Below are 26,343 nucleotides of genomic sequence, written 5' to 3'. Positions count from 1 at the left end.
TTTCACAGATCACGAAGGTCTGTTCAGAGGCAATTTGGGAAAACTAGCCCTCCACCTGGGCAATCTTACTTCTTGAATGAGGCTTATCTTTTCTCTTGGTTTTTGGGGGAGCTTGGTTGGGTGGGACTTTTTTTTTTTTCTCATTTGGGGGGGACACGTTGAAGTTATTTTTTGTGTGGGTCTTTTTTGTAAATGTGTCATCTTTGATACCTTTTGAGTTCTATAAGCCCTTTTATTTTCAGTAACAATAAATAAATTATAGTCTATTTCTCTACAAACTTTTTCTTGTCCTCTTACTAATTCTTTCAAAGAAATGCCTAGGAACGAGCTGATGAAGTGAGATAGGTTTGAGTGTGAGACACTGTCAGGCAAGAGAATAAATAAGTTTTTTTTCCCCTTTTTTTTTCTCCTGCCTGTCACCGAATTGTTTAACTTCCAATAAATTATCAAGAGCTGTTAGTAAATTAGTATGCCACCTGGGACAGGCTGTTGATTATTTTGTGATTTCTATTTACTTTTCTGGAATGGACTGCAGTCTCAGATGAGTGCTTCTTTCAGGAAACTAACTTGAAGAAATGACAAAAGGCCATTTTTTCTTGATATAGATTATACGGGGGGGGGGGTTTAATTAATTTTTAATTATGTGAAAGAGGCTCTTTATATATCCTCGTGTTTCATTTTTTATGTCTCATCCTTTATGGCTTGCTCAAACTGTCCTCCACCCAGTTGTGTTGTATTATAGTGATTTGATGGCACTTACAAGTTTTTAGGAGCATTATCTCAAATGCAATGTATAAAAAGTCTGTAAGTATCCTTACAATTTTTCAATGTCTAGCAGTGGTCCCAGGCTGCAGCATAAGAGGTGAAGAACAAGGTGTGCTGGACAGTTATACTGGCAAGGATTTTATAAAAATAAGAAAGTATAGTGTCATTTACAGGGCTAATGCCAACAGGAAAAATACCCAACAACCACAACAAATAAGTCCCAAAAAAACCAACAAAAATCTGCAATCCAAAATACACAGAAAAGCCACAAATTTTTTTTTATTTTTTTTTTTTTAGTGGCATTAGGTAGATTAATTCCTAGCTGGGCTTTGACCCTTCCAGTTTTCTCCCTGCATAGCCTCATGACAACTTTCTTCCAAATGTCATAAATGCTCCTCCAAAAACAGCAAACTTATAATTTGTGATCACAGCACTCTCTGTTCCTAAACAGGAGGTCCAGCAGGTCATGTTCCCTAGTTGTGTCCCTCATCAGCTGGGTTGGGAAGTTTCTTCCACACTCTGTAGGAACCCATCTCTTAATGCCAGTTGAAGAACACGTATTTTTATTCCCATCTTGTTGGTATTGATGGGAAATGTAGAGAAAACTGTGGTAAATATAAAGTCTCATAAAACATTAGTGTTACAGCCTCAAGAACCACTGCAAAAATCTTGTAAGGGCAAAAGCAGTGATAAGGCTGCTGTTTTGTTTGGATTCTGCTTTAGATGGCATCAGTCCCAGGGTCTGCAAAATGGTCAGTTTGCAGAGTTCTATCTGACTAGGATCAGAATTGAAACTCCAAGACTAATTTTGTTCTCATGTTTTTAGAGCTCTGTGTAGCTGCTTGTCTTAGAAAGGAAAATAACAATATTGCTTGGATTTTCTTTTTCCATGACTGTTATAATTTGTATCTGAGTCTCTAGCAATGTTCTTGGCAGGAGAGAAAGCTCCTGAAATCTTCCTAGCTGTTTTCTGTCTCTGCACATACTGCTAGGAGCCAAGCTCCTCAGCTTTCCATTTCCAGTAAAATATTACGTTAAAACCAAACAAAATGAAAAGAAAACAAATTCTTGGTTTAATTACAAGCATTTAAGGAGGATTAAATGCTAGTAAAAGGAGAAAAGGGTAATAGTAAAAATGTTTGTTCATTCATTTATTAATATCTGTATTGACTTTTAAACTACTCATTAAAATGTAGTGGTAAAGAGTCAAAATAACATTCTCAGGAACAAAGATACAAACAATAACACTTGCCCCTACATTTTTCCAATGTAGCAAATGAGCAAAAGCATGTTGTTTCTATTTCTGAGTTGGTTTGGGTGTTGTGCAGCCTTTTCTCTCTCATATGTATGAGAATATGTACAGAATTGCCTAAGGTTTAGTAATAACAGCATTCAACTGCGATGAGGCCAGGACTCGTTCCTGCAATCACACATGAGTGCTTTAACAACTAATGAACAAAGACAGTATCTCTGCCCCAGCAAATATTTTCTAACTATGTGCATGAGGTGGAGCATCCCCAGGGGGAGCTATTCTCTCCCACTAAGTCATTCATGGGCCCTAGGAATCATGCTCGTAAATCTGATGTAAGTTTTCAGCAATACATTTCAGTTATGGAAAAAAAATTATGCTTTTCAATGGAAAAAATATTTTAAACATCCTCTTCCAAAAGCACCAGTCAACACCACTCCCAAGTACACCCAGAGAAAACTAGGACAACGGATAGAGATATGTGTATTTACTGAAATCCTTCCTCAATATCAATTGGGTATTTTACAACTGCAAAAAATCTAAGCCCCAGTGGAGAAAGGTTTATTATCTGCAGTGCTGCTATAGTCAGGCACAGCAGTACTGTGTGCTTCTGAATATAAAAGCTCTATTCTTCAGTGAAGTCCTTTTTCTATTAATGAGATTCACCCTAATGGGACCAAAAATTACTTTAAAAGACATTTTCTTTCTGCTTTTCAAGGTTTTTTTTCCAGTCCATTTGGATTGGATATCAAAGATAAGGGGAAATATTTCAATAGCAAGAGCTTTTATAATTAAGCTTTGTAGCCTACATAATGGAGATATGGCCAAATTCAAGTGAAAAATAATTACTGTTTTTCTAGCGCTTGCCTTTGCTGCTCTCCATTTGTTTCTGTCTCCCATTTTCTCCTGCAAACCCACATAATCTGTTGTGACTTAAGTATGAAAGACTTGCTCAGAGCAGCTCTTTCCCCCAGGTTTGTGTTTTCCCTCATGGTCTAGGGGAGAAGACCATGTTCAATCTTTAACTATACCCAGACCTACACTGCCTACACTTTTCACAATGAATCAGGTGCTTCCTGAAGGATGAGGATTTTAACAGCTCATTTCCTAGTGCCAGCTACCCCTTTAGATATGGAAATGGGCAAATGCAAAATACATGTAAGACCTGTGAGGCACACAGGCATTTTGTAGATGATGCTAAAATAGGCATAATGTTTATTGTTTTCCAGTCTTCAGGAGACTGAGCCTTTCAAAGCTCTCAGAGATTAGTCAGCATCTTTGGAGGTGGCCCATCTGGTTGCTTGACCTTGTGTGCTTTGCAAATATGTATATTCACATACACACAGAGACACACATTTCTTTCTTACAAGTTTGGAAAATGCTACTTGTTCTTTATAACTTGTGGCAGTCATTAAATACCTTGATTTCCATAAGAAGTGCTCTATAAAACTGGGAGAGAGAGGAATAGATGTGCTTGAAGTTGATGCCTCAACTGGTGTTAGGGGTGTCTTGGGTGTATTATGGGAGTATTTGCCTGTGAAAACACCTGATGAGTATTTGGAATTGGAGGGGAAAATTTTTTCAAAGTGAGATTCCCCAGAGCAATGTTTTAAGAGCTCATTTTTGTAGTCTTCCCAGAAAATTCTTATACAGCCTTATAACAGAGCTGAGATTTGTAGTAAAGGGCCAAAAGACAGAATAGTGTTTATCTATTATAGAAGATGGTGAGGTCCTGATCAGTCCTATAGGACTGATAATTTTAGCCACCAAAACTGCCTTTTTTCCTTCATGTTTTCTCCCTTTCACTAATTACCATCCACGTAACTTCTCTTTGAGCTTACTGCAGATTTTGCTGTTGACAAATTAATGGCTGGTGGCTAGGAACTGTTTGAGCTGTTTCTTCATTAATTTAGATCAAATCACATATGCAGTCATTTGTTGTGTATCCATTATCCTGTTTGGAAAGCATTGTTTTATATTTTTGCTCTGTGATGTGTTCAGGCAGAAAATATTTGCAGTTTAGTTGGAGGTCTACAAAATAACTTCTTTAATTAGATTAATCTGTGAATGCCTAAGCTAAAAAGATCTCTGTGTGCCTGTTTTTCAGGTAAATACTAATGTTTGTGGAAATATTGGTGGGAAAGAGTGAAACTTGCCCATTTCTGCGTTTAATACAACTCCTTTTTTTTTTTTTTTTTTTTTTTTTTCTCTGAGACAAAGCAAATGTTCTTATTTCTTGGGGAATATAAAACCAGGTTAGGGAACATTCCCCTGCTGTGACAAGAATTGGCACTATGCCATCCCCAGTGCAACTCCCCTCTCAAACCACTGATTTAGAGCATCCTGGAAAAGACCATCTGATTTAGCTCTTGGTACATTGGAGTGCATCAATTTAAACCCCAACTTTTGAATATGTGAACAAACCAATATGGTGGCCATCCCTCAAAGCATCTTACCCTTAAGTTTTGCCCACTTTGGATGTAGGAATCTACAAGGGATACATCAAATGATCACTTTTGTTGAAGAATTAGCAATAGCCAGGCTAACACTGAACTTTGCAAGAAGGTGAAAGGACTCTTCTGTTTTTACTGTGATCTTTGGCATATTCATGTCTTTCTCAGTATTTTGCAGAAATTCATGTGTGCCAGTTTTGGTTGTTTTTTTTTTTAATTCTCAGGCTGGTAGCATGAGGTACTGCTCTGAAATGTTTTTGAAGAGAGCATTTCTCATGAGAATTTGCACTGTCATGGTAGTCGAGACAATGATGATTTGGTTCTAGCAGGTTATAGACACATGAGATTTGTTCCTGTGGAGGAATTGGGATCAGCTTGTGTATCCCTACCTTTCTCTAAGTAATGAGACTGATAATTTGGGTTGTAATTGGTATCCCCCAGAGACTTGGCATCATCAGCCCCTTTGAGGTGTTAAGTTCAAAAGGTCTGTCTGATTTAGGTAGATACATGTTGCCAACAGGGCAGAATTGTCAGTCTGTTCATCAACACCAGTCAGAACATCCACAGCTGTTTCTCTGCAGGCATTCATTATTATGATATGTAAGCACCCTTAAACATGATTTCACTGTGGTGAATGCCCTAAAGGAAAGCCAACTCTTTCAAAACTATTTTCTTTTATGATCTGATTATATTATTTCAGGCTTGCCTAGGTGCAGTGTAAGCCAACTGTGCTCTGTCCAGTTACTCTGAACACATTTTTCTCTTAAGGCGCTAACTCTGATGTCCACTCCCTCTTCAGCATGTCTTATATATTTCCAGCTGCTCCAGTTGCTAACCAGCTTATTTTAAGATCCTGAGCTATAAATATTCATTCCACATCCTAAAGTGCCTATTATGTTGCTGATACTAGACAAAAAATATTGCACCTTCTGTTGTGATATTCCAAATGGTTAATGAGCTGACCACAACCCAGGGGAGAAGAAACTGTGATACATTAGCTCCACCAGGATTGTTTCAGATGGCCTTTGATTGTGCCCTGAGATTATGTGATTAGTGTAGCAAATAATTCTCAGGAATCGCCCTTAATAGTCCCATTTTCCCTTCCCTTATGGTGGTTCTCCTAGAGACCAGTTGCTGTTTTTGAAATGCTTCTGTGTGACAGCTTACTTCAAGAGAAAGTAAGAATTCTAGAGGAAGCTGTGACTGCTTAGCATAAAAAGTAAAATACTGTTCTGAGATGTATGTAAATTCCTTCCTGTATGTATTCCACCCAATTCAGTTGGACACAGAAGCACTTATTAGATCCACTTATAACTTAACATTTGTGAGAGGTGATTTTGTAATGTAACTTCCAGGGGAAATCAACAAGATTAAAGTGCTATCTTGGAGACATTTTATTTTACTCTGTGGTTGGAATGACCTTGGGTTGATTTTTTAGGTGTTGTTTTTCACCACTCTGAGAATAAAGAGACTATATTTCACTCTCACCTAGCCACTCTTGAGTTATCAAGTCACTCATACCATCCAAAATAAAAATCATAACCCTTTGCAGTCCACTTTTGTGTTTTATGAATGCTGCCTGAGAAGCAACATCTCATTTACAAGTGGGACCAGGAGCTTTAGTAATCTCTCTCAGCCAAGTGTATCTAATAACACATGAATAACATCAATTGTAAACCCAAGAAAAATAGATGAGTTAATTAATCTTAGAAATGTTGAGGGTGTGACTGCAGTGCTGTGAAGCTCTGTGAATACTGCCCTGAGATTGGCAGTACTGGCACAAAGACCATTTCCCATCAGAGCTGTGCAGGCACAGAGGTTTCTGTGATGGTGTCACCAGGTGATGCTCTGTGCCTGGTCTCCAGCTTAGCTAAGCACCTTCATCTAAGCACTGCATGTTCTTCATGGCTTTAAGGTGAAGGAGGGCAGATTTAGATTGGATATTAGGAAAATGTTCTTTACTGTGAGGTGATGAGATGCTGGAAAGATTGTTGTTCAGAGTAGTTATTAATGACCCCTCCCTGGAAGTGTTCTATGAAATTATTTGAGCTCAATGTGGATGGCTTATCAGTTCACATCATTAAGGGCTTTTTTCCCTGGAGTGGGTGCAGCATTCTTTAGGATTGTATTGATGCCTCCAGAGATGAATTCTCAATGTCCAGTGGGAGTTCAGTTTCCTGAGGGTGGCTGAGGAAACGTAGATTTTTCATGGCCATGCTTGGCTTCTCAGTGCATGTCTGCTGTGTGTTTAAATGAAGAGTCTCTACATTGTTTTCATTCCCTACTCTGACTAAAGGAGGTTTCTTCCTTCAGGGTCAGTAAGGTGTGCTGAGGAGTATCTTGATTTCTGACCTTATGGAGGATTATAGAATTAAAAAATAGTGTCTCATCTCTCTCACCACTTACTGCAGAAATCTCCTATAGCAAGTCAGATGTTGTGAGTGTAAAAATTTATTAATCATAGGCATTTTTACTTTTTATTTTTTTCCTTTATAATACTAGGGAAATAGAAAGGGAAATAAAAGCTACAATTAAAATTAAGATCAGTTGCTGGCATTGAAAGAGACAGCACAATTGTAATATGTTAGAAAATTGCCTTGTTTTAGAGAAAGTGCTGATTAAGATCAAATTTGTCTTGAGTTTAAATTTTGATTGGACCTAAACTGAGGGGAGGGGGGTTATATTTCAGACACAGTGCAAATGATGCATGTTAATATCCTCTGTTTATTGCCACTTGAAATTGCAGCATAGCTTTGAATTGCTGCCAAATCTGCAGTTAAGACTCCGGAGTAATCACTATGATTATTCCAAATCTTCATGGTAACAGTGAAAGAAAAAGTCTGATACGCAAAGAACTGTAGCCTAAGCCATCAGAATCTTTTCATTCTTTGGGGCTCAGATTGTGATTCCACTCATAGTAGGAATGGTTAGACATGCATATTGGCCAATCATTCTTGAAAGAGAGATTAAACAAATGGATTTAATTATGTTATTTTCAGATTTATTTGGTTTTTCTGTTAACTCCTGCCTCACTGACTTTTCCTGTAATGAAGAAAAGCATGGCTTTTATTTAGTTTTGGAATGGTTTAGTTCCTATATTGGCATGGTGTGGTATTTTCCTTTTTTATTGGATTTTTTTCCTTTTCCCTTTGTTCGTCTATAACAGATATTATTTTTACTCTTTTTCTTTACAATCCATAGGGCTGTTTATCTTCTTGAAATATTTTTTTTTTACTTCTGTGTAGCTACTGACAGTCATAGACTTACGTAAGACCTGACTGTATACATGTGTTACTGTGGTTTATTTAGATGGTTGGAGATAAAGTACTGATGTCTGAGATAAACAACATAATATAAAGTGACAATCTAAAAAAAAATTAGAAGAGTCTCACAGGAGTGAGAAATTATATGCAAAATGTTTATAAGGAGCTCAAATTTATCTGTGCTTAAAATTTGTTCTGGTTTTTAAATACAGACTTATTCAAGGAAGAAGTTTATTTTGAGTTAAAGCAAACACTGCTAGTTGGCTCTCTAGATAGTATGTCCCAGTTGCATCCCTTCATCAGTTGCTTTCAGGAGGGTTTTGATACTTGTTCTGCTTACAAAGTAAATAAAACTTGTTATGGAAGTCATCTAATGTGGATACAATATTTACTTTGGAGCATTTTCCTAAATAACTAGTATTAGCCAGCAGGCAAGTGTGAGCACCCGTTGTGTTAGCTGTGGGAGGAAATCTTTATGTCTGACACATAATGATCAGTTTAAACTATTGAAATATAAATTACAACACTGAGTGAAATTCAAAAATATTTATTTATATGAATTATGATGTGTGTGTGAATAAAAGAATAGTTAGCAACCTTGCCATATATACTTGTAAGTCTACAGTCTTTAGGCTATTTTTTGAAATAGTTTTAACTCCAAAAGATGCGTAATATTTTTGAAGGACAGCATTAGCAAATATCACAGTGTGTTTGCATTACATTATAACATGCATTTTTCTTATGATTTCAGTGCTGTTGTATCCACATTATGAAACTTAGCTATACCTATATTTAAGCCTCATTAACAGTGAAAACCACTCCCAATTTTATAAATCTCATTCCTTTATTATTTTGAAGCCATAATTTTGATATTTTTTGAAGTGTAAGATTTATAGGGTCAGGAAGAAAAAAAAAAAAAAAAAGGGGGGAAGACAGCATTGCTGTAGTCCAGAGATTACTGTTCTGTACAAGTGCAGTTCATGCCTTTTCTGGGAATCAGGTCCTTCTCTCTGTGTTCTGGTCATGAACACTAGAAGTGAGCCCTATATACCTCTCTTGGCAGGAAAATAGTTTGAATTTATTTATTTCCAATAATTTATTTCCAAAATAGATATTTTAAGCCTAAGTCAGGAGTCTGGCAAGAAAGTATAAATGTTTGTGCCTGGCATAAACACTTCTTCACTCCCCCTTGAGATGCAGGCACAGGGGCAGGGCAGCACATGGCAGCCACATTCAATTTCAGGTTCATGCCTTGCCTGCTGCAGAAAACCTAATAAATGAGAGTGTTACAAGAATCTTTGAATTCTGTATCTATGCCACCAGCAGCTACTGGTGGAGTGTAGATAGCAATGAATTAAACAGACACTGTTTGAAGAGACAAAAAGCCCAAGAGACAGAAAGCCATTGGATACAGTAGAAATAAGAGCAGGCATTTGTGAAGGTGTCATTTACAGAGGCTTTCCAGTAAAAAATGTAATTTTCTTTCTCTTTGGTAAATTATATCATTAAAAAATAGAAGATTATAACAATGTAATGGGCTATTATTTTGCTCTTCTTACTGACCTAGTCACGCAGTTAATGGAATAGATTTGCCTTAATATATGCTTTAGTGTGGGATTTCAGCACTGGACCATGAACCCTGAAGCATTTGCGTTGTCTCTCTTGTTCAGTAATGTTCTTCAATAAGTTCCCCATTTGAGGTATATGAAAGTCCTTGAAATTAGTGCCACTGTGTATGTGCTTCAAGGAAAAGTGTACATGCTTAAGTTACTTGTCAAATTGGAGCATCTATAAATATTGAATTTATAGTTTTCCCCCCAAGACCAATTTCAGTAAAAGCTCAGCCCAGCTGTCATATCTGTATAATTCATTCGAAGTTTTGAAATTTTAACTTTAGCTTTGCTCTAATGAAGTGACTACATAAAAACTGTACTGTTTTGTTAATCTCTTTCCTTTTTTGTATTCACATTCTTGTAATTCTGTTTGTATAACTCATTGTCATTTATCTCTGTAAGCAATTTACAGTCACTGTTGTCAGAGTGATCAGTATTCTGGGGTGTTTTCTGCACCATTTGCTGAATACACTAAATACATTTTGAATTAAGGATTTTTTTAAAATTGTATTTGAAGCGTGAGCTAGAGAGAGCCCAGCTGGACTTTGAAATTCCGGTTTGTTTGCAAGCTATCGGTTGATAATGGCAGATTTTTGAATGCCAACTGGACCCTTTTGATCTGGAAAAAAAATCAAAATGGAACCTCACATTGGCAGTTTTAGAACCATGATATAGCAAAAGGTGAAGAAGTGGAAATGAGCAAAATTCTAACTAAATTATATGGGGAGAATTTCTTTGCTGTTTAAAGCTTAACATAAAGGTCACAAAAGGAAACAGCTCAAGATATTATCTTGAATCAAGGCATTGTTTGGACCTGAGAAGGAAATGCAAATAATTTGTTGGCATATTCTTCTGCATCAAAGTGAATTGCCTTTTTTTTCAAAATATGTCAGCAAGAGGAGAATGGTGAAACAATGGAGAGATTTTATAAAGAAGTTCTTTCTCTTCTGTCATTCTTCTGCTATGGCAATTTTTTAAAATTTTTAAATTATTTAATTATTTAATTATTTAAATTTTTAATTTTTAAATTATTTTTACATTTAGTAGCCTCACTAGATAAAGAGATGTATTTATATGGACATGTTAAAATAAGTCATTACTAGAAATATTTTTTTTCATTAGTCTGGAGATTTTGTCATGTTGTCTCATGAACCTTGTACAACCACCAAAACCCAAGGCAGTCATTCTGAGTAGAGATGAGAAGCATAATCAGTTTGGTGTGGGTTGCAAGAGAAGTTATAGGATTCAACATTCATAGATTTGGTCAGGGAAGATTAATAAAATCTTGCAATCCATATCTCTTAGGTGATTGAGTTTCTTGTCTGCAGAATTTTGATATATAAGGAAAGATGTGTACAAAACCTGACATTTACAAAAAAAAGGCCCTGTTTTCTGTTATAGAGAAATCAGGCTGCTGAAGGTATGTTGTTGTTTTTGTCTTTTAGATAATTCTTGTAAGTTCTTCCCATAATGACCGTGACCAAAGCCTTTTCATAAGCACAGATGAAGGAGCCACTTTCCAGAAACAACCCATTGCTTTCTTTGTGGAAACTCTCCTTTTTCACCCAAAAGAAGAAGATAAAGTACTTGCTTATACCAAGGAAGGCAAGGTAAGGCTTGAAGACACTGCATTTCTTTGAAATTTAAGAATTACTCTATTAAGATTATATAAAACAATTCTGACATGCTGATTAGTATTGGGTTTTATGAATAAACAATTGCCCAGAAGGGAACCATATGGTGGTTTTGAGATTTATTTAAATACTTATTTTATTGATGTCCATGTCTTGGTGGTTATGGTCGTTTCAATCCTGGCATTTTCAATTGATAGGGATATTAATATATATCCTTCTGTATAATACAGTTAAATAATAATGAAACATGCTCCTCCCTAGAAAGTGACCACAAAAAAATTTATAGTACCGTAGGAAGTTAATGAAGTTGAAATATTGAATCCAAAGTCTGTTCACAGGGTATAAAATAAACTTGTACAAAACAAACTGCACACTCATATAGAAGAATAGGATTTGTGGAATCAGTGGCTCTGTAGAAATGTACAATAATTATCTCTCTTATAGTGGCTTTATACCCCTTTCAGATTCAGGAGCTGTTCATGTTTGTAAATTTTTACCTGTTTTCAGATTTCTTGTGGTTAAACTGTGAAGTCAATTTTCTGGGTGGGTTGGGCTAAGCACTGATGAGTGTGCTCACCATCTCTAAGTGTGTAGCTCATCTCTTTTTCACAGTGCCAAAACTGCAGCTGCAAACTCACTGTCATTCTGGTCCTGGTAGCAGTCTCGACTCACCTCTACCATTACTCCCGTTTTAAACTTACATTGGTAAACTCCAGTCCATTTTATCCTCATCATACCTCCCAGAAAGTGTATATTTAGGTGGTCAGATTAGTCAGAGAAGTTGTACATAATGCAGCCAAATCCTGCACTGATTCCAGTGATGCTGTATCAAGTCACCCTTTTGGATATGTTTTTGAATATGTAAGTTAACCGCTGATCCTAAACCAATTCATGTTTACACGCATTTGCAAATAAAGATAGAACTAGAATAAAAAACATAGCAAACCAAACTAAGACATAAATGACACTAAATATTTTACTTAGCTTTAGTTTGAAATCCTAACCCAATTGCAAATAATTTGAATGCATGTTATGTAAATAAAATACATCAAGGAAGCCCAAAGTAATGAAAAGCCTTTGTTATGAAAATTTCTTTTAGTTTAACTTTTGTTCCTGACAGTAGATATAATTACTGAATTACTGTCTTTTTTATAGTTACAGAGTGACAGAATCATGAAGTGTAAGAGTCTAAAGTGTACTAACAAGTTGTCCAACCCACAAGTGGGTAGAAGTATTTGTGAGAAGAGAGCAATAGGTAGAAAAACAAAGTAAAGCAGTTGGTTTGTGTTTTGATGATTTAAGCATGTTAGGAAGATTTTCAGGCATTTTATACTTGGAAAATCTCCCAAAAGGAGTGATGCTACTATTTGCCATGCTTAAAATGTGACTGGACAAAAATAAAGGAACTATAAAAAAGTATTCAGTAAGGAATAGCTCTGCAGGAGTAGCTGGAAGGGTTAGGTAATCTGATGGACTTTTCTCAGGCTTTCAATGACATTAAAAAGAGTCAACCATAAAGACTGCCTTGACAAGTCCTACATCTTTACCTTAGATATATAGGAATGAAGGATGCCTTTGACTATAACTGGGTCAGTAACCTGCTTATGTTTTGTATGAAATCTGATATATTTGGTCTAGAAGGGAGAGGAAGATAAAGTGATGTTTGCAGAGAAGGAGTTGAAACTCAGAATTGCAACTTGACACAAGAAAAGGTCACTGTACTAAAATCAATGATCTTGAGATAGTGTTCATCTGAAATTGCCTTGAGGAGTCAGTACACTCTAGGTTTTTGAGTTAAGTAACTTTACCTTCTCTAAAAAAAAAGTAGTATCAGAATGTAATACAATCTAAAACTCTAAAAGGGAGAAATCATTAGATTCTGTTACTCAAATAATTTCTTACAAAGGCACTTTTTAAGAGACTGCAAGGAATACAAGGAATCAGGTCTTTCATAAATAGCAGTCAGCAAGGCCTCTGTCTACTGGAGCATCTTGGCCTTTTTCACAACTTTTTATTTGATTTAAGGCTTATTTCATATTGCAAAATATGCGCTGTTTTTTCATTCAGAACCCTAGATTCTGTTTAAATAAATCTCTAGCCTCTAGCTGACACTATAAATGAATGCAAATCCAGTCAATGTGGTTGGATTAATCCATTTATTGCCTCAAATCTATACAATCATTTTCTGGCTACCCCTCTGTTATAATGAATAACAATCATCTATTTGCTGAGCCTACATAAATGCTTCTAGATTTTTTTTTAAAAATTGTCAAGGATGCAGTAGATTTTAATTACAATAGATTTAAATTATTTTAGATAATAATTTTAGTTCATTTGGAAGCAGAAAGGATGAAATAAAGGGCAAACAGGAAATATTTTCAATATTTTTAAAAAAGCTTTTCCACACATTTATTGCACAAGTGAAAATAAGCAAAATTATAAGACCTATTAGATCTGTTTGCTTCAGCCAGAGATTTTAGCTGTCTACTAAAATAACTGTTTTCACATCCTATATAATCTCATTTAAGAGTTTTATCATATGTCCTGTTGAAAAACAAAATGCATATGGATCACTTGGGTTTTTTATTGCAGAAAGTTCAATGTGTATATAAGTTAGTTACGTGTTATTTTTTATCTAGTTAATATACTGTGTTACTTAATATTTCATTTGACTTTGAATCTGCCTTATTAGACCTAGTTCGCTCTCCCTAACAGTAAGATTGCAGGGACTTTTTTCCTCTGCAAAAAGCCAATCTGTTCACTTATAAGCTCCCAGACTTTGATCTTAAATTAGTATGTGAACAGGTAGTTTGGGTTTTGTGGAGAGGGGGTGGATTTGGTTTCGTCTTTGGCTTCTCTTGTACACGTGTCTTTGTTTAAAGGGTGACAATCTTACATTTTCTTCTGAAATTCATTGATGACAAAAATATATGCCTTTGTTCACAAGCCAGTGTTGTCCCTTTTCCTAAACAGTTCTCTTCCCTCTTGCCGGGAACTTCTGAATTCTTGGCTTTCTTTGCAGCTTAGACAACAGAGTTAGGATAATGCATTAAATTATTCTCTCTCCCAGATTTAAGCAGTCTACTGAGGGAGGTTACTCAGTGACCAGGGACCTTTTAGAAAAATGGTAAACCCAGTGGTTATCTTTTCTGCAATGTCTGTGGTGACAGGTATTTGAAGAAGTAAGGAGCTTAGGTTCTTCACCCTGCAGAGTCCAGTCCATTCACAGCCACATCCATCCCCCCAGAGGAGGTTGCTCAGAGCAGGATGTTATAAAATACACTGGTTGCACCAAATCCTAAGCCGCTTAAAATTAATAGCAGAAATTTAGCAGGCAAATCAAGAGTCTGGCTCTGCAACTCAATCATTTAGCTCTGAGGATGAAGAATTTTTGATCCCAAATCATTTCTGTCTGTGCATTGACTGAGTCAATAAACAATCTGAGTCCCCGTTTGTAGTTTCCTACCCTGTAGTCTATCTACTTTAATCAGGTGTTTCCTTCAATGCAAAGAAACCCAGGTGTTGTGAAGTGCAAAGTAACTGGGAAATTCTCTCCTCTCTGTAATTCAAACTTCAGTAAATTTACCCATAGACTTTATGCTATGTTACCTCAACCTTTATCTTTACATATTAATATTGCTGTTTTTCTGTAGTAGAACAGAATACATAACTGGGTTTTTTTTATCTTTTGTCATTGAACCTGTCATTTTAAAACATAAACATTCCTGACTACTCCTTGTAAGATACTTTCCCCAGAACACTCAGTCACTGAATTGATGACTTCTACATCAGAGAACAGTTTTACTTGCCTTTTTATCCCCCTTATTAGATATGAAGAGAAAACCCATCTTATGTAAATTGGATCAAATAAGAAATGCATGCAGACAGCGGGGGGCTTTAAATCTGTCTTTTTAGAAGTCTGATAGAAACTTCCTATTTTAACTAGAGGAAACACATTTTGAAGGCAAATGCTAAAGGAAGGAGATTTGTTAAGAGCTATTTTAGATACCACATAATTCTGGGGGAGAACATCTTTCATCTGCACTTTTGATATCCATCCATATCATTAGCATTTGTTTTTTTTTACCAGAGGGGAATTGTTCGTAGAGAAGGTGGAACTGGAATCCTTCTCCTCCAGGGCATCTTCTGCCACTGTGCTGAAGGACCACTTCTCATGGGTTACAAAGCAGTGTCTGTGGAGCAAGCCCATCATTGCATCTCTCATTGAATCTCTTAAGCATTTCTTTAATATATTTTGGTCCTATTTTAGCAGAGTTTTAAATCTATTGACTTCCTGGCTTAAGTATTTTTGATGGCATTAAGTCTTGAAGCATAAAGGAAACATTTGTGCATTTTTGGTCAATGAATGAGAAGTGCCCTTTTACCATCCCTCTTGTGTAACAATGTTGAGGTAAAAAAGAATCTGACCCCAAATTAATTGTGCTTTCACAGTAAAAAAACAGTCATTGTTGCAGCATTTTCTTTATTATAGATGATATTTTTTAATAATTTCTCTATGAAATGCTGTTACTCTGGAAAACAAGGTACTGAGCTCCTGGTAATGTGTTTCTTGGGTTTGTTTCTTTTTTTTTTCTTTTAATTGGTATACAGTCTGTCTCTCTTACAGTGATATAGGGTCTGTCTTTGAAGATGTACAGTATTATCAGTTTCCTATAATCTAATTTCTCACCTTCTTTTCTCCTTTTCTAGATTTATGTATCTATTGACTTGGGGAAAAAATGGAACCTTCTGCAGGAACGAGTTTCTAAAGATCATTTTTTTTGGTAAGAAGTCTGTTATTTTTGAAAAAATAAAATGAGCAGCAAAAGTATTTAATTCTAATCCAAGAAGATGTTTACAGAGGTAGGGATGGGGACTGTGTGAGCCTTGGTACCCTTTGCAGGTGATAGCAATGTTTCTGTCTCCTCTATTGAAAAGTCATACTCATGCCAGGGATCTTACTGAGTATCAGCCCATGGAAGGGTTATAGGTCTGGATCTATGGAGCCCAAGATTTAAAGAAAGCTGCAATGTTGAATGAAATGGCTCTCCATTTTACTGGTGAAATTGATCTTTAGAAAGGAGACGAGTGTTTTTGCAGAGAAAGATTGATACATTTTTTTTAAGAGGCTGGATCATGCCTACTTCCACTACTAAGGAAACTGGTGGAAAATATGACTTTATTGAGAACATATATATCTAATTATTTCATTTTCAGCTCAAGTATTCTGTAGGTATCTCACATTGTATATGTATCTCACTAAGTATTTAAGAAGTGTTTTAAACAGGTTGACAAAATGTTTGAAAAGCAAGTTATTGTCCTTATTTTAACAAATAAAATTATTTTGAAAACTGTATAGCTCATTTAAAACCAAAATTAAACTTTTGATAGTGTTTTAATTAATTACGTTTTTTAAATTGGTCGGTTTCACACTCCACCCTTTCACATTTAATTTCGGTGTGTATTCTTTATTACAAGTTTAAGTCATACTACACTAAACACTTGTGTTCCCTAAATGGCTTTTAACTTCTAAGTGGACTCTGATCCTTGTCAGCTGTGTGAAGTATAATTTTCCATATGTCTGTGGAAACATATGTGGCTTTCAGTGGTAATTTTGTGCTTTGCTGGGGGTGGTGCCAGTATTGCAGTAGATGCCTGATCTTGGTTTCGTCTGTGACCCTCTCAGTTTTTCACGTAGTTGTTTCACTCTTGTGTTGAAATAAATCCTCATCCTGGCCATACTCAGGGTAAAACAAAGCAACAAAACAAAACCTGCATAAACTGATTATGAAGCACAAAGCATAACTGAGTGAGTCCAAGGGTGTGCTGCACGTGTGCTGCTGCTGCTGAAGCTGGGTAGGGGGAAGGTTGTGACTGGGGCAGAGACACAGGGACAGTGCAAACCCTGTCTGAAAGAGCTGGGAGCACAAGATCTATGCTGCCCTGCTGCCCTGTTGGTCTCATTAGCCCTGGGCACATCACGCAAGCTTTTTCACACTTCCAAGTGCCTCATTTTCAACCTACTTACTGCCCATAATTTTATACAAGTGGCCTATGGTTGGGTTGTAGAACATTCATCTGATTTATTCCAGCCTCAACTTTATCTGCTGACGCAGTTGAGTTGGGCAGACACTTTCTGCTTACTTGCTTCTGCAAAGTATAGCTTTGATCAGCAATGAACAGCTTATTTCTGCACAGCAGATGGAGTTTCATAGGCCATACACTTTTCAGGTCTTTTAAACACCCTGTGGAAAGGTATGATTGTTTTTAAGTAGCTCTGTGTGTCAGAACTGCCATATCTGCTTTATGTCCAATTCTTCCCTAGTGAGATTATATGGGATGTAAATCATGAGGGCATGTGGTTATGTCTTTAATAAAAATATTTTAAAATGTATGAAGTCTGGAAATCATCCAAGTTGCTAACAGGTAAGAAATAAGAGTGGCAGCCTCTCTCTCACAGACTTTTTTTATTGGAGTTTTTGCTCATCTGACACTTAGAACACTTAAATTATGAGAATACAGAAAGCCACTGAAATGTGTGTCAGTTTTGCTCCAACCCAAATAATTTGTCACTGTTTCCTGTATGTAAGGATTAAAGCCTACAAGGGCTTAATATTAAGTCTGTATTTTGCTGTGTTTCAGAATCCTTGTTTCCTTATATCATAGGAATAGGATAGGAATTACTCCAATGTAGTACTTCAAAGTCATGGTTGTTCATAAATGTCATACTCCTCAAAAATAATAATTATAAATTTGAAAAGTCAATTTATAACTGAAAGAAATATTTTCTAGGGGGTTGTTTCCTCTTTTCTGTATATAGACCAGAGTGATTTCTCTCAAAAACTGTATCAGCCAGCAACAGCAAGGATTTGGCAGCAGATGTTCAGTGCATCACTACCAGGTTATCCTTCTCATAAACTTACAAAGAATAAAGACCTATATTTTACTTCTATCTCATATGTAAATTTGCAATATATAAAGAGTGAGCTGTGAGTGGAGATTTGGACATGATGGCTTTCCAGTGGGAGTTTGTCATGTGAGACTTCCCAGTATTTTATGGCCTTTCTCACTCAAATTTTTTGAGTGTTTGATAGAAACAAGTGTTTGTGTCATTTTCAACAGATGTAAGAATTGGGAACTTTAATAGTTTGACTGTAAGGACAGCAAGTCTAGTGTTGTTTTCCTGTCAGCATACATCTGATGTGTTAAAAATACTGTGCCAAACGAACTGTACATCTCATGATAAATGAGGGCATGTCTCTTGCTGATCATGGCTGGTTGTGCCAAGAACATTTCACTGGGCAGATCTTTAGCAGATGTTTCCTCTTTGATTTCAATTTGATCTTTGCCACAGAGGTTAATAATATAGCCTAAGATTTTTATTTCAGCCTGGTAACTACTAATATTATCAGTCAAAATATTTTCCTGTGCTTTGTAGAAACCATTTTTTCTGTGCCTCCAGAAGCAGCCAGATCTTCATGCATTTCCCAAATAAGCTTTTCTTTTTGTTTTGCTCAATGAAAATCTAAATACCATTAATTTGATGGAATGTGTTATGTATTTATATTAAGGGAAGGTCAGTAGAGACTGAGTATTCTAAATATTTATGTTCAGATTCATATTATAGATTTATAAGCAATATATTAATATCATCTTCAAGGGTTTATTTGCTTTTCAAGTGTTCTTGATCCTTCCTTAAATATCTTTTTAGATTTTATGTGTGGAATTTGATCTTTCATGATAGTGGAACTAATTAAAATACTATTGTCATCAGTAGAAAGTGTATACAACCACCTCTAATTTAGGAGCACAGAATATTTTCTTTCTTCTGTGATACAGTGTGATCCTCTCAGTGTTTAAGAGGCATTTTGGGCAAGGCCATCAGCCACTTGCTTTAAATTTTGGTCAGTAATAAATAGGTTGTTCATGCGTTCCAAATAAAATAGTTTATTCTACCCTATTCTAAAACCAAAAGGGCTATAAAGCAAAAGCACGAAAGTCAGATTTGAAACTAGCAACAAAATAGAATACTAAGTCACACTTTAATTTAAAAAAATGTATCAACAGATAGAAAAGAAATATCTTATTTCTGTATAAATACTAATTAGCCATTTTTAAAAATTTTGACCAACTTCTTTTTCTGTAAAATTATAAACCTTCACTTGCTTTGACCAGTTTGACTTCTGCCTACAAACTGCGTTTGCCCCAGTGCGATGCTTTCAGTTTAAGAGATGTTATAGCACCCATCCTTTTTAAGTGGGTTTTTTTCAGTTCTTGGTGAATTTGTAGTGTGGAATGCAAAGATATGAGCTATCCCAGCCAAACATCAACCACCCACCCATTATATGGTGTATAGCTGCTTTTGTATATGAAGCCCATTTTAAAAAGTGCTGTATTATGTGGTAATCTTTGAGAAGAAGAAAGAGTAGTGGAGTTTGGGATTCCTCTAGGTCTGCTGCTATTCTTCTCAGTCCCCAAGGCTTGTGCAGCATTGAGAAATCCTTTTGATTTCTCAAAATAGGTCTTGGTAATACATTAGCAAAGAATAGATTATGAATCTGCTGTCTACACCAGCACAAATATACCCTGGGACAGTAAGAAATAAATTAGTAATTACCAGAGAATTAGGCTCAACGCATTTCTTTTATAACTATCTAGAGCCTTAGGAATTCTTTATCCTTGACTCACTCAGATATTTCTATCCTATGCAATGGGCATCAGTTGCTTTTATTTTTAGCTACAAGGTCTTCTATTTTCTTGAGCGGTAAGAACATAAAAATAAAAAATGATAAGTTTATTTTGATGAATCGGTTGTTCTCAGGGGACAAAGTTCTGTTCTCATAATGAAATTCCACACAGATACTCCGTCACAGCTGTACCCATTTATGTCAAATGTAGTGGGTGCCTGGCTATTCAAGTGTCAGGTGAAGGAGAGGAATTCAGCCATGTTATGCCATGAAGGAGTGAAATGCAGAAAAGATTTCACTGAGCCTTTATCAATGAATTTTTTACTCTTTGACTTAATCACCTGAAAAAGGTTTTGTTTCTGTTTCTCTCTGATGATGTGTGTGACTGGTTTATGTGGCAAGGTTTGGTAGCAGGAGCAGATGAGATGTAGGATGAGATCAGGAGCTGCCCTCATGTCAGACAGAGCCAGTTCCAGCAGCTCCAGGGAAAACCCTCCACTGCCCAGACTGAGCCTGTGGGTGATGCTGGTGGTGCCTCTGTGATAAGAGATTAAAGGGTAAAAAGTGCACAACAGGTGTGAGAGAGGGGTGAGAATATGAGAGAGGAACAGCTCTGCAGACACCAAGGTCAGTGCAGGAGGAGAGGGAGGAGCTGATCCAGGTGCCCGGGCAGAGACACCCCTGCAGCCTGTGATGAAGGACATGCAGAGGCATTATTCTACTGTTATTCATTAGCAATAAATTAAATTACTCTTTCTTTCAAGTCTGTTTCACATGTAACAGTAATTTGTGAGTAAGCTCCTTGTCTTTATCTCCTCTCTTGAGCTTTTCATTATATTTTCTCCCCCTGTCCTGCTAAGATGGGGTAGTGAGAGAGTAGCTTTGTGAGCACCTTGTGGCCAGCCAAGGTGAACCCAAGGCAGGGAAAAACCATGGTAGCTCTTCTGTTTGGACAAACATGGCAGAAAAACATTTTTGTTAAAAAGCATTTACGCATAGGAAATAAAGAATAACAGCACCTGTTGGCTGTGTAAGGCATCGACTGAATCCTTAAGGGTGTGTCTTTTGAAGTGGATGGGAAGGCAGCAAGGCCTGAAACACAAATTAGTGATAAGCAGATGTATTTTTAGGTTGTATGAATCAAATCATAGTTTTGTCTTCCTGAGTAACCAGCTTGCCAAGGGTCAATGCTGTTTTAAACTATTTAGTGAAAACATTTTTATGCTTTTGATCTGCTTTCTAAGCATGGCAGTGCCCTTAAGCCAATGGATAGAAATCAGTCAGTATCAATGGGGAACATGTTACTGTTTGGATAAATGTTATATTCTGAGATTAGAGAGGGGCGGATTGAGGAATCCAGCAAGTTTTTAGATGGCTTTTGATTGGAGGCTCCTGCAGATCAGCAAGCATGTTTGTCTGGATTTGTTTTCAGATGTCCTGTTTTAAGTTGTCTCTTCATTAATATTCACCAAAATGAACTGCATCAAATGTTTAACAGTGAAGGGATCCACTGGAGGCAGAGAAGACATATGTCCACAGCAGACTGTACTTGATTAGTGTTTGCAGACAATTGCTCCCCGACAGAATGAGCCTGGGCTACTGGAAACAAAGGGTTTCCTGCCTGAAGCAAAATTGAATCATAATTATCATAGAAGGGACTGATGCTTATGAGTCACAATTTGAGATGTGTACTATTACATGTCAGTGGTAAGCAATTGAACCATGGTATTCATGATAATAATAATAATGAATATTGTGAAATTTCAGGTGAGTATTGGTGTTTCCCTAATGCTGCACTGAACTAGAGGAAGAAAATATTGGGGCATTTAGGGAAAAAGGGAGGTAGCTGTATTAAAGAAAATATTTTATTAAAATAATACCAAAGATCTCCCATAAAACCTTTAACAGAAAATTCTAAATTCTTAGAACTTCAGTACGGTTATTTCAAAAGGAAAATATCTAATGGTTGTACCTTGAAATATACATTTATGCACCTACTAAGACAAACTGAAAGGGCTTTTCAGTCACCTCCTTTGCACCATTTTCATGCTGTTAAGGTCAGTGAAATTACTTGGTAAAGCACCATGCAAAAATTATGAAGAACTAGGTCATACAACAGCTAATCTTTTAGGAGAACTTCTATAAAGTGTAAAGACTCATATGCATAAGAAAATCCCTCATAAAATTTACTAAAATTACATTCTGCAGAACTATTTTTCCTAAGAGGCACAACATGGTGTCAGACAAGCACAAGGGAATTTGTGCTCAGAGGAAAGGGAAGATGTATATCGAGGCTGCTTTTATTTACAAGTTGGACTATTTTAATTCTGAACTGTTGTAACCACCCTGTTATGTGATCTGAAGTGTTGGTGTGTTGCTCTTGCTTTCTCCAGCATGGTATACTTGGTCAAGAAATATTTCTTTTCCCAGAGGAAGGAATGCCTAATCTGAAAGTTAGTCTGAATTTCATTGGAAAACTCAGCAGTTGAATGTAAACATTAAAAAGTCAACCAGAAAGCCCTGAATTTACCTAAATAAAACTACTAAACAAACAAGTGCTCCCAGACTGCTGAGGATCAGTGAGAACATTTTAATTGCAAACTACTCTGAGAAGAGTGGGGGATTTTAATTAAACCCAAAACAACCACTACTGAAATAGAGAAAAGCAGATAGTTCCTAAGAAAGTGATTGTTCTATCTGGAGGGAAAAAAAATATTGGAATTTTTTCTGAAATGTCAACCAAAAAGGAAGAAGCTCTCAGATTATCAGGGTTCACTGCATCTGTGCTTTATAAGACAGAAGAGGTCCTATCCTAAAGCCAGCCAGGGAACAGTAAACTGTCCTTGTGAGTGGATGTGTGGACACAATGCTCACACTGCTACAGTGCACTTATGTTGTGGTAATAGTAAGTTAAATGAAAAAAAAACTGACTTTATCTTACATTTCTCCCTCAATATGAACAAGTATGCAACTGAGCTTTCCTTTTCAGAGGACCACGTAAGCTTTGTGTTCCTGTATGCACCTCGTTTGCTGTTATTTTCAGAAGCTGGGCAGAGGGCCCTGGTCTGTGTTTAGCTTTCAGAGTATCACACGCCTTTTCCTCTGTTTCATGATTTAAGAACAAGTGAAATAACAGTATTATCTTTTAAGCACTGTTGGCAGAAGAGTCCACTGGAATGAGATTAGTTTATTCTTCAGGGATATAGCTTCAAATTCTCTATATTAGTTATACTCTCTTCTGGAGATTTTCTTAGCAGCTGTAAGAGATTTGGTCTTTTTTCAATAAAAGAAGAAAGGATGATTCCTAAATGTTTGTAAAGCTGGGTAAAGGGAGTTTGGAATTCAGAAACTCTGCTCTGTAGCTGACATTCAAAAGTGAAAAGTGGGGGTGTAACATCTTCATTGAGTAAGTAGTGTCTGCTGCTAGAGTTCATCAGTACAATTAGAGTAATGAAAAACACAAATAATATTTTTGAAATATTCTGCATAATTTATAATTAAATAATTATAATTAAGAAAAGTCTAAAGGAGAAAAGTAGTCTGGGTGGGAAAGTTTCATTCTGCAGTGTTCATTAAAACAGATCAGTTACATCTTTCACTGAAAAATTACACTGGAAACAAGATTTGAGTCTACATGTGTCAGCTGCCACTGTTAGGAGGGGCATTATAGAAGTGAGATCATTGTAATTCTGAGCTGTTGAAATAAAGATGAGAAAGTAAAGATATTGACAAATATCTCAAACTGTGCTTATGAAAGCATGTGTGATAAATTATAGATACAAGAAATCATTTCAGAAGTACCCAAATACTTTCTTTACATTATTGACGTTTATTAGAATGTCAGGCTCAGGCTCAGAAAATTCAACCCAAAAGTTTTTTTGGTTCAGCTGCCTGAGGTCCAACACTAAAAGTAAAATATTCAGCAAACATTTTCTTCCCTCAAATTGCTGACTACAGAGTTATAACAGGCTTGATTTTGTATTGTGGCTATCTAGAAACATAGATAACAGCATACACAGCACAAAAGTTCACAGATCCCTTCCCAAGCTCATTTATATTTTCATCAGACCTCAGTAGATCTAAAATCTTCTCTAACCTAACGTATTGCCTCCAAAATGATAAAATAGTTTGTGTTTGAGAGATCAAATCCATAATAAATGCAAGATTTTTCTATGCATTTGCTAAAAAAAAAAATCCCACTGTAAGTCTCTCTGACATCTTTTGGCTTGGAGGGGGCTCATCTCTCCCCCTCTCCTTCCTCCTTTGGATTGATCATTTATCTTATTAGGGAAAAACAGCATATGTGATTATTTCTGGTTGTTATGCAGCAGTGGAAATCATCCAGTTTCTTCCCCCTGGCCTGTGTTCCTGAGGAGCCACCAACTACTGAGTCTGGGTTTTAACCACTCCTCATAAATCAATGCTACTAAAATCATTAAACAATGATGTCATTTCAGGCTGTAGTATAGCTTTATTGCATTTGATTGTTAATAATTGTATCACAGTGATCATTTTCTCTTAAGTCTCTCAGTGCTCCTCTTTAATATCTGCATCCAGCTGTACTTTATCACTCAGTGTGTCTCCTTTGCGTGTCTTCAGCTCGCGTTTTCTGCTCGATGACTCTTGCCCTGCCAGTGAAGGGCCTTGAGAAAAGTGATGTCTGTGGGAGTGGGGCTGGATTCTGCTTCACGTTGTGACAGCCCCACTGCCACTCCGAGCTTTCTCTGCAGAATCTGCCTGACTCATGACAATAGAAGGACCAGAAAAACTGGGGCTGCCATTCCCAGGCTGGGATGGAAGCCCTGAGGGCAGGAAACTCATCTTTTGGCTGGGCATATTTGACATGAGAGATATTGGGAGAACATCATCCTGTGTTCCCATTACACCTTTACAAAGTTAAACTGTACCTTGATCCACTCTGACTGAATTTCCTTCTCAGGATATTTTTCTCAAAATTATTCTTCACTTTCTTTGTCAATGCAGAATGTACTCTTCTCTTGAGCATGCTAACCAAAGATATATCAATTTGTTATGGAAATCATGTGTCAAGTTTAAGATATTTCTAATAAGAAAGGAATCAAACTCTTTTTTAGCATTAAATCTGCTTTGTAGTCTCAAATGTTAAACATAATTGTAAAAAGATACTATAGCTCTTGCCAGTGCATGTGAGTGTCTGCATATCTCTGTGTGTATGTATATATCAATTATGATTATGAAGGTTTTTTCCTAATTTAATGCACATTCATTTTTTTAATTGATTCTATTTGTATGCATTCTTTAGTAGAAAAAATTTTAAAGAAATTAAGGAAAACATAATGTAAAATAGAAAAAAAAAATTCTTTATAGATGTTAGTAATAGGACATTATAAATGGGATTTATTTTATTCCCAGATAGATTTCTAAAGCTGGTTGGTATGAAATGATATCTTTCCTTCCATCCACATGATTACTATTCTGTAGCTGGCTGTACATAACTTGATTATATTATGTTCTCAGGGCTGTTGCTGGAGTTGACGGGGACCTTGATTTAGTTCATATGGAAATCCAGGACCTCAGTGGAGGTATGCAAATGAAAATGTTATCAATTGATACACTAGTATATAGGTATTTCTCTTTGGTTTAGAGGTACTTTTTGGACTTTTTTTTAAACTAGTCAGAAGAGAAAATATGCAAGTCAGATTATTTCTCTGTTTATTTCTAGTCAGCAAAACTGTCCTGTTATATAAAAATATAGTGTAATTTAAAATCTACTTGTTTTTCACTTTAAGAGGAATTGATGTCAAGATGCTAAGCTCTGTTGATAATGTCCATTAATAGTGCAATTTATCCTGGCATTTAAACATTGAACAGTTTTTCCTGATTTGCAAATAAAACTGGCAATGCAGTGTTAATGCTGGGTGAGTGTCTGTTAATGTGAATCATTGCACGTGTCAGGTCTAGTGCAACAGCCACCATCTCTCAGAATTTCCTCATGTTATAGTATCCAGTATACTTTGAAACTTCAAAAGGAAAATAAATGAAAAAGCAGATTACTAGTCAGAATGTGCTTAAAGAGACACCATGATTCCAAAAGCTTGTATAGTTTCTTATTACCTATCATACTCTTGAAATGTAATTTAATTCCTTGGATCAGATCATCTAAGTTTCTGTGCAGTCTAAAAATGAGTCATAAAGAATGCACAGTTTGACTTGCTCTGTTCCCATAGCCTTTCTTAATTATAGCCCTATTGAAAAATCAAAGTTACCGTGTTAAAAGCTGAATGAAAAAAGTCTAAATCTTTTAGCAGTAAGATTCATGAGACATGGTGACAGCTCCATCGCTCCATCAACTGCTTTTTTTAGAGACAATGTAAGATGATTCTTCGGGGCCTGAATGCAAAGGGAGTTTTGGTTGGCGGTGGAGTTTGGGTGGGTTTTTTTGTTTCACGTGGTTGATTTTAGTTTAGGGTGGCTTTTTTGGAGGGGAGTGTGGTTGGTTTGATTGGTTGGTTGGCTGATTATTGGGATTTTTTGGTTGCTTGCTTCCTTTTTTGTTTGTTTATTTCAGTTTTGGCAGGGTTTTGGTTTGGTTTTTTTGTTTGTCTTTTTTTTTTGAGTTTTTTGTGGGGGTTTTATTTTATTTGTATTATTTAAGAAATAGCAGAGAAAGAAAAATTCTCATAAAATACCTCCTGGCTAG

General features: G+C 36.3%; 1 protein-coding gene across 9 annotated transcripts in view; it reads left to right on the top strand.

Moving 5' to 3' along the window:
* SORCS2 (sortilin related VPS10 domain containing receptor 2) overlaps positions 1–26,343 on the top strand; it is a 533,588-nt gene that overhangs the window by 410,343 nt on the left and 96,902 nt on the right. For all 9 annotated transcript variants that reach the window (XM_030270687.4, XM_030270686.4, XM_030270685.4 and 6 more), the window contains exons 4-6: positions 10,789–10,953; positions 15,688–15,761; positions 25,161–25,225. In XM_030270687.4, the coding sequence (XP_030126547.4) occupies positions 10,789–10,953; positions 15,688–15,761; positions 25,161–25,225 (304 nt within the window). The remainder of the gene's footprint in view (positions 1–10,788; positions 10,954–15,687; positions 15,762–25,160; positions 25,226–26,343) is intronic.

The sequence above is a fragment of the Taeniopygia guttata genome, chromosome 4 (genome assembly GCF_048771995.1).
Source record: "Taeniopygia guttata chromosome 4, bTaeGut7.mat, whole genome shotgun sequence".
Taxonomy (NCBI): domain Eukaryota; kingdom Metazoa; phylum Chordata; class Aves; order Passeriformes; family Estrildidae; genus Taeniopygia; species Taeniopygia guttata.
This window is presented reverse-complemented; position numbering and strand designations above follow the sequence as displayed.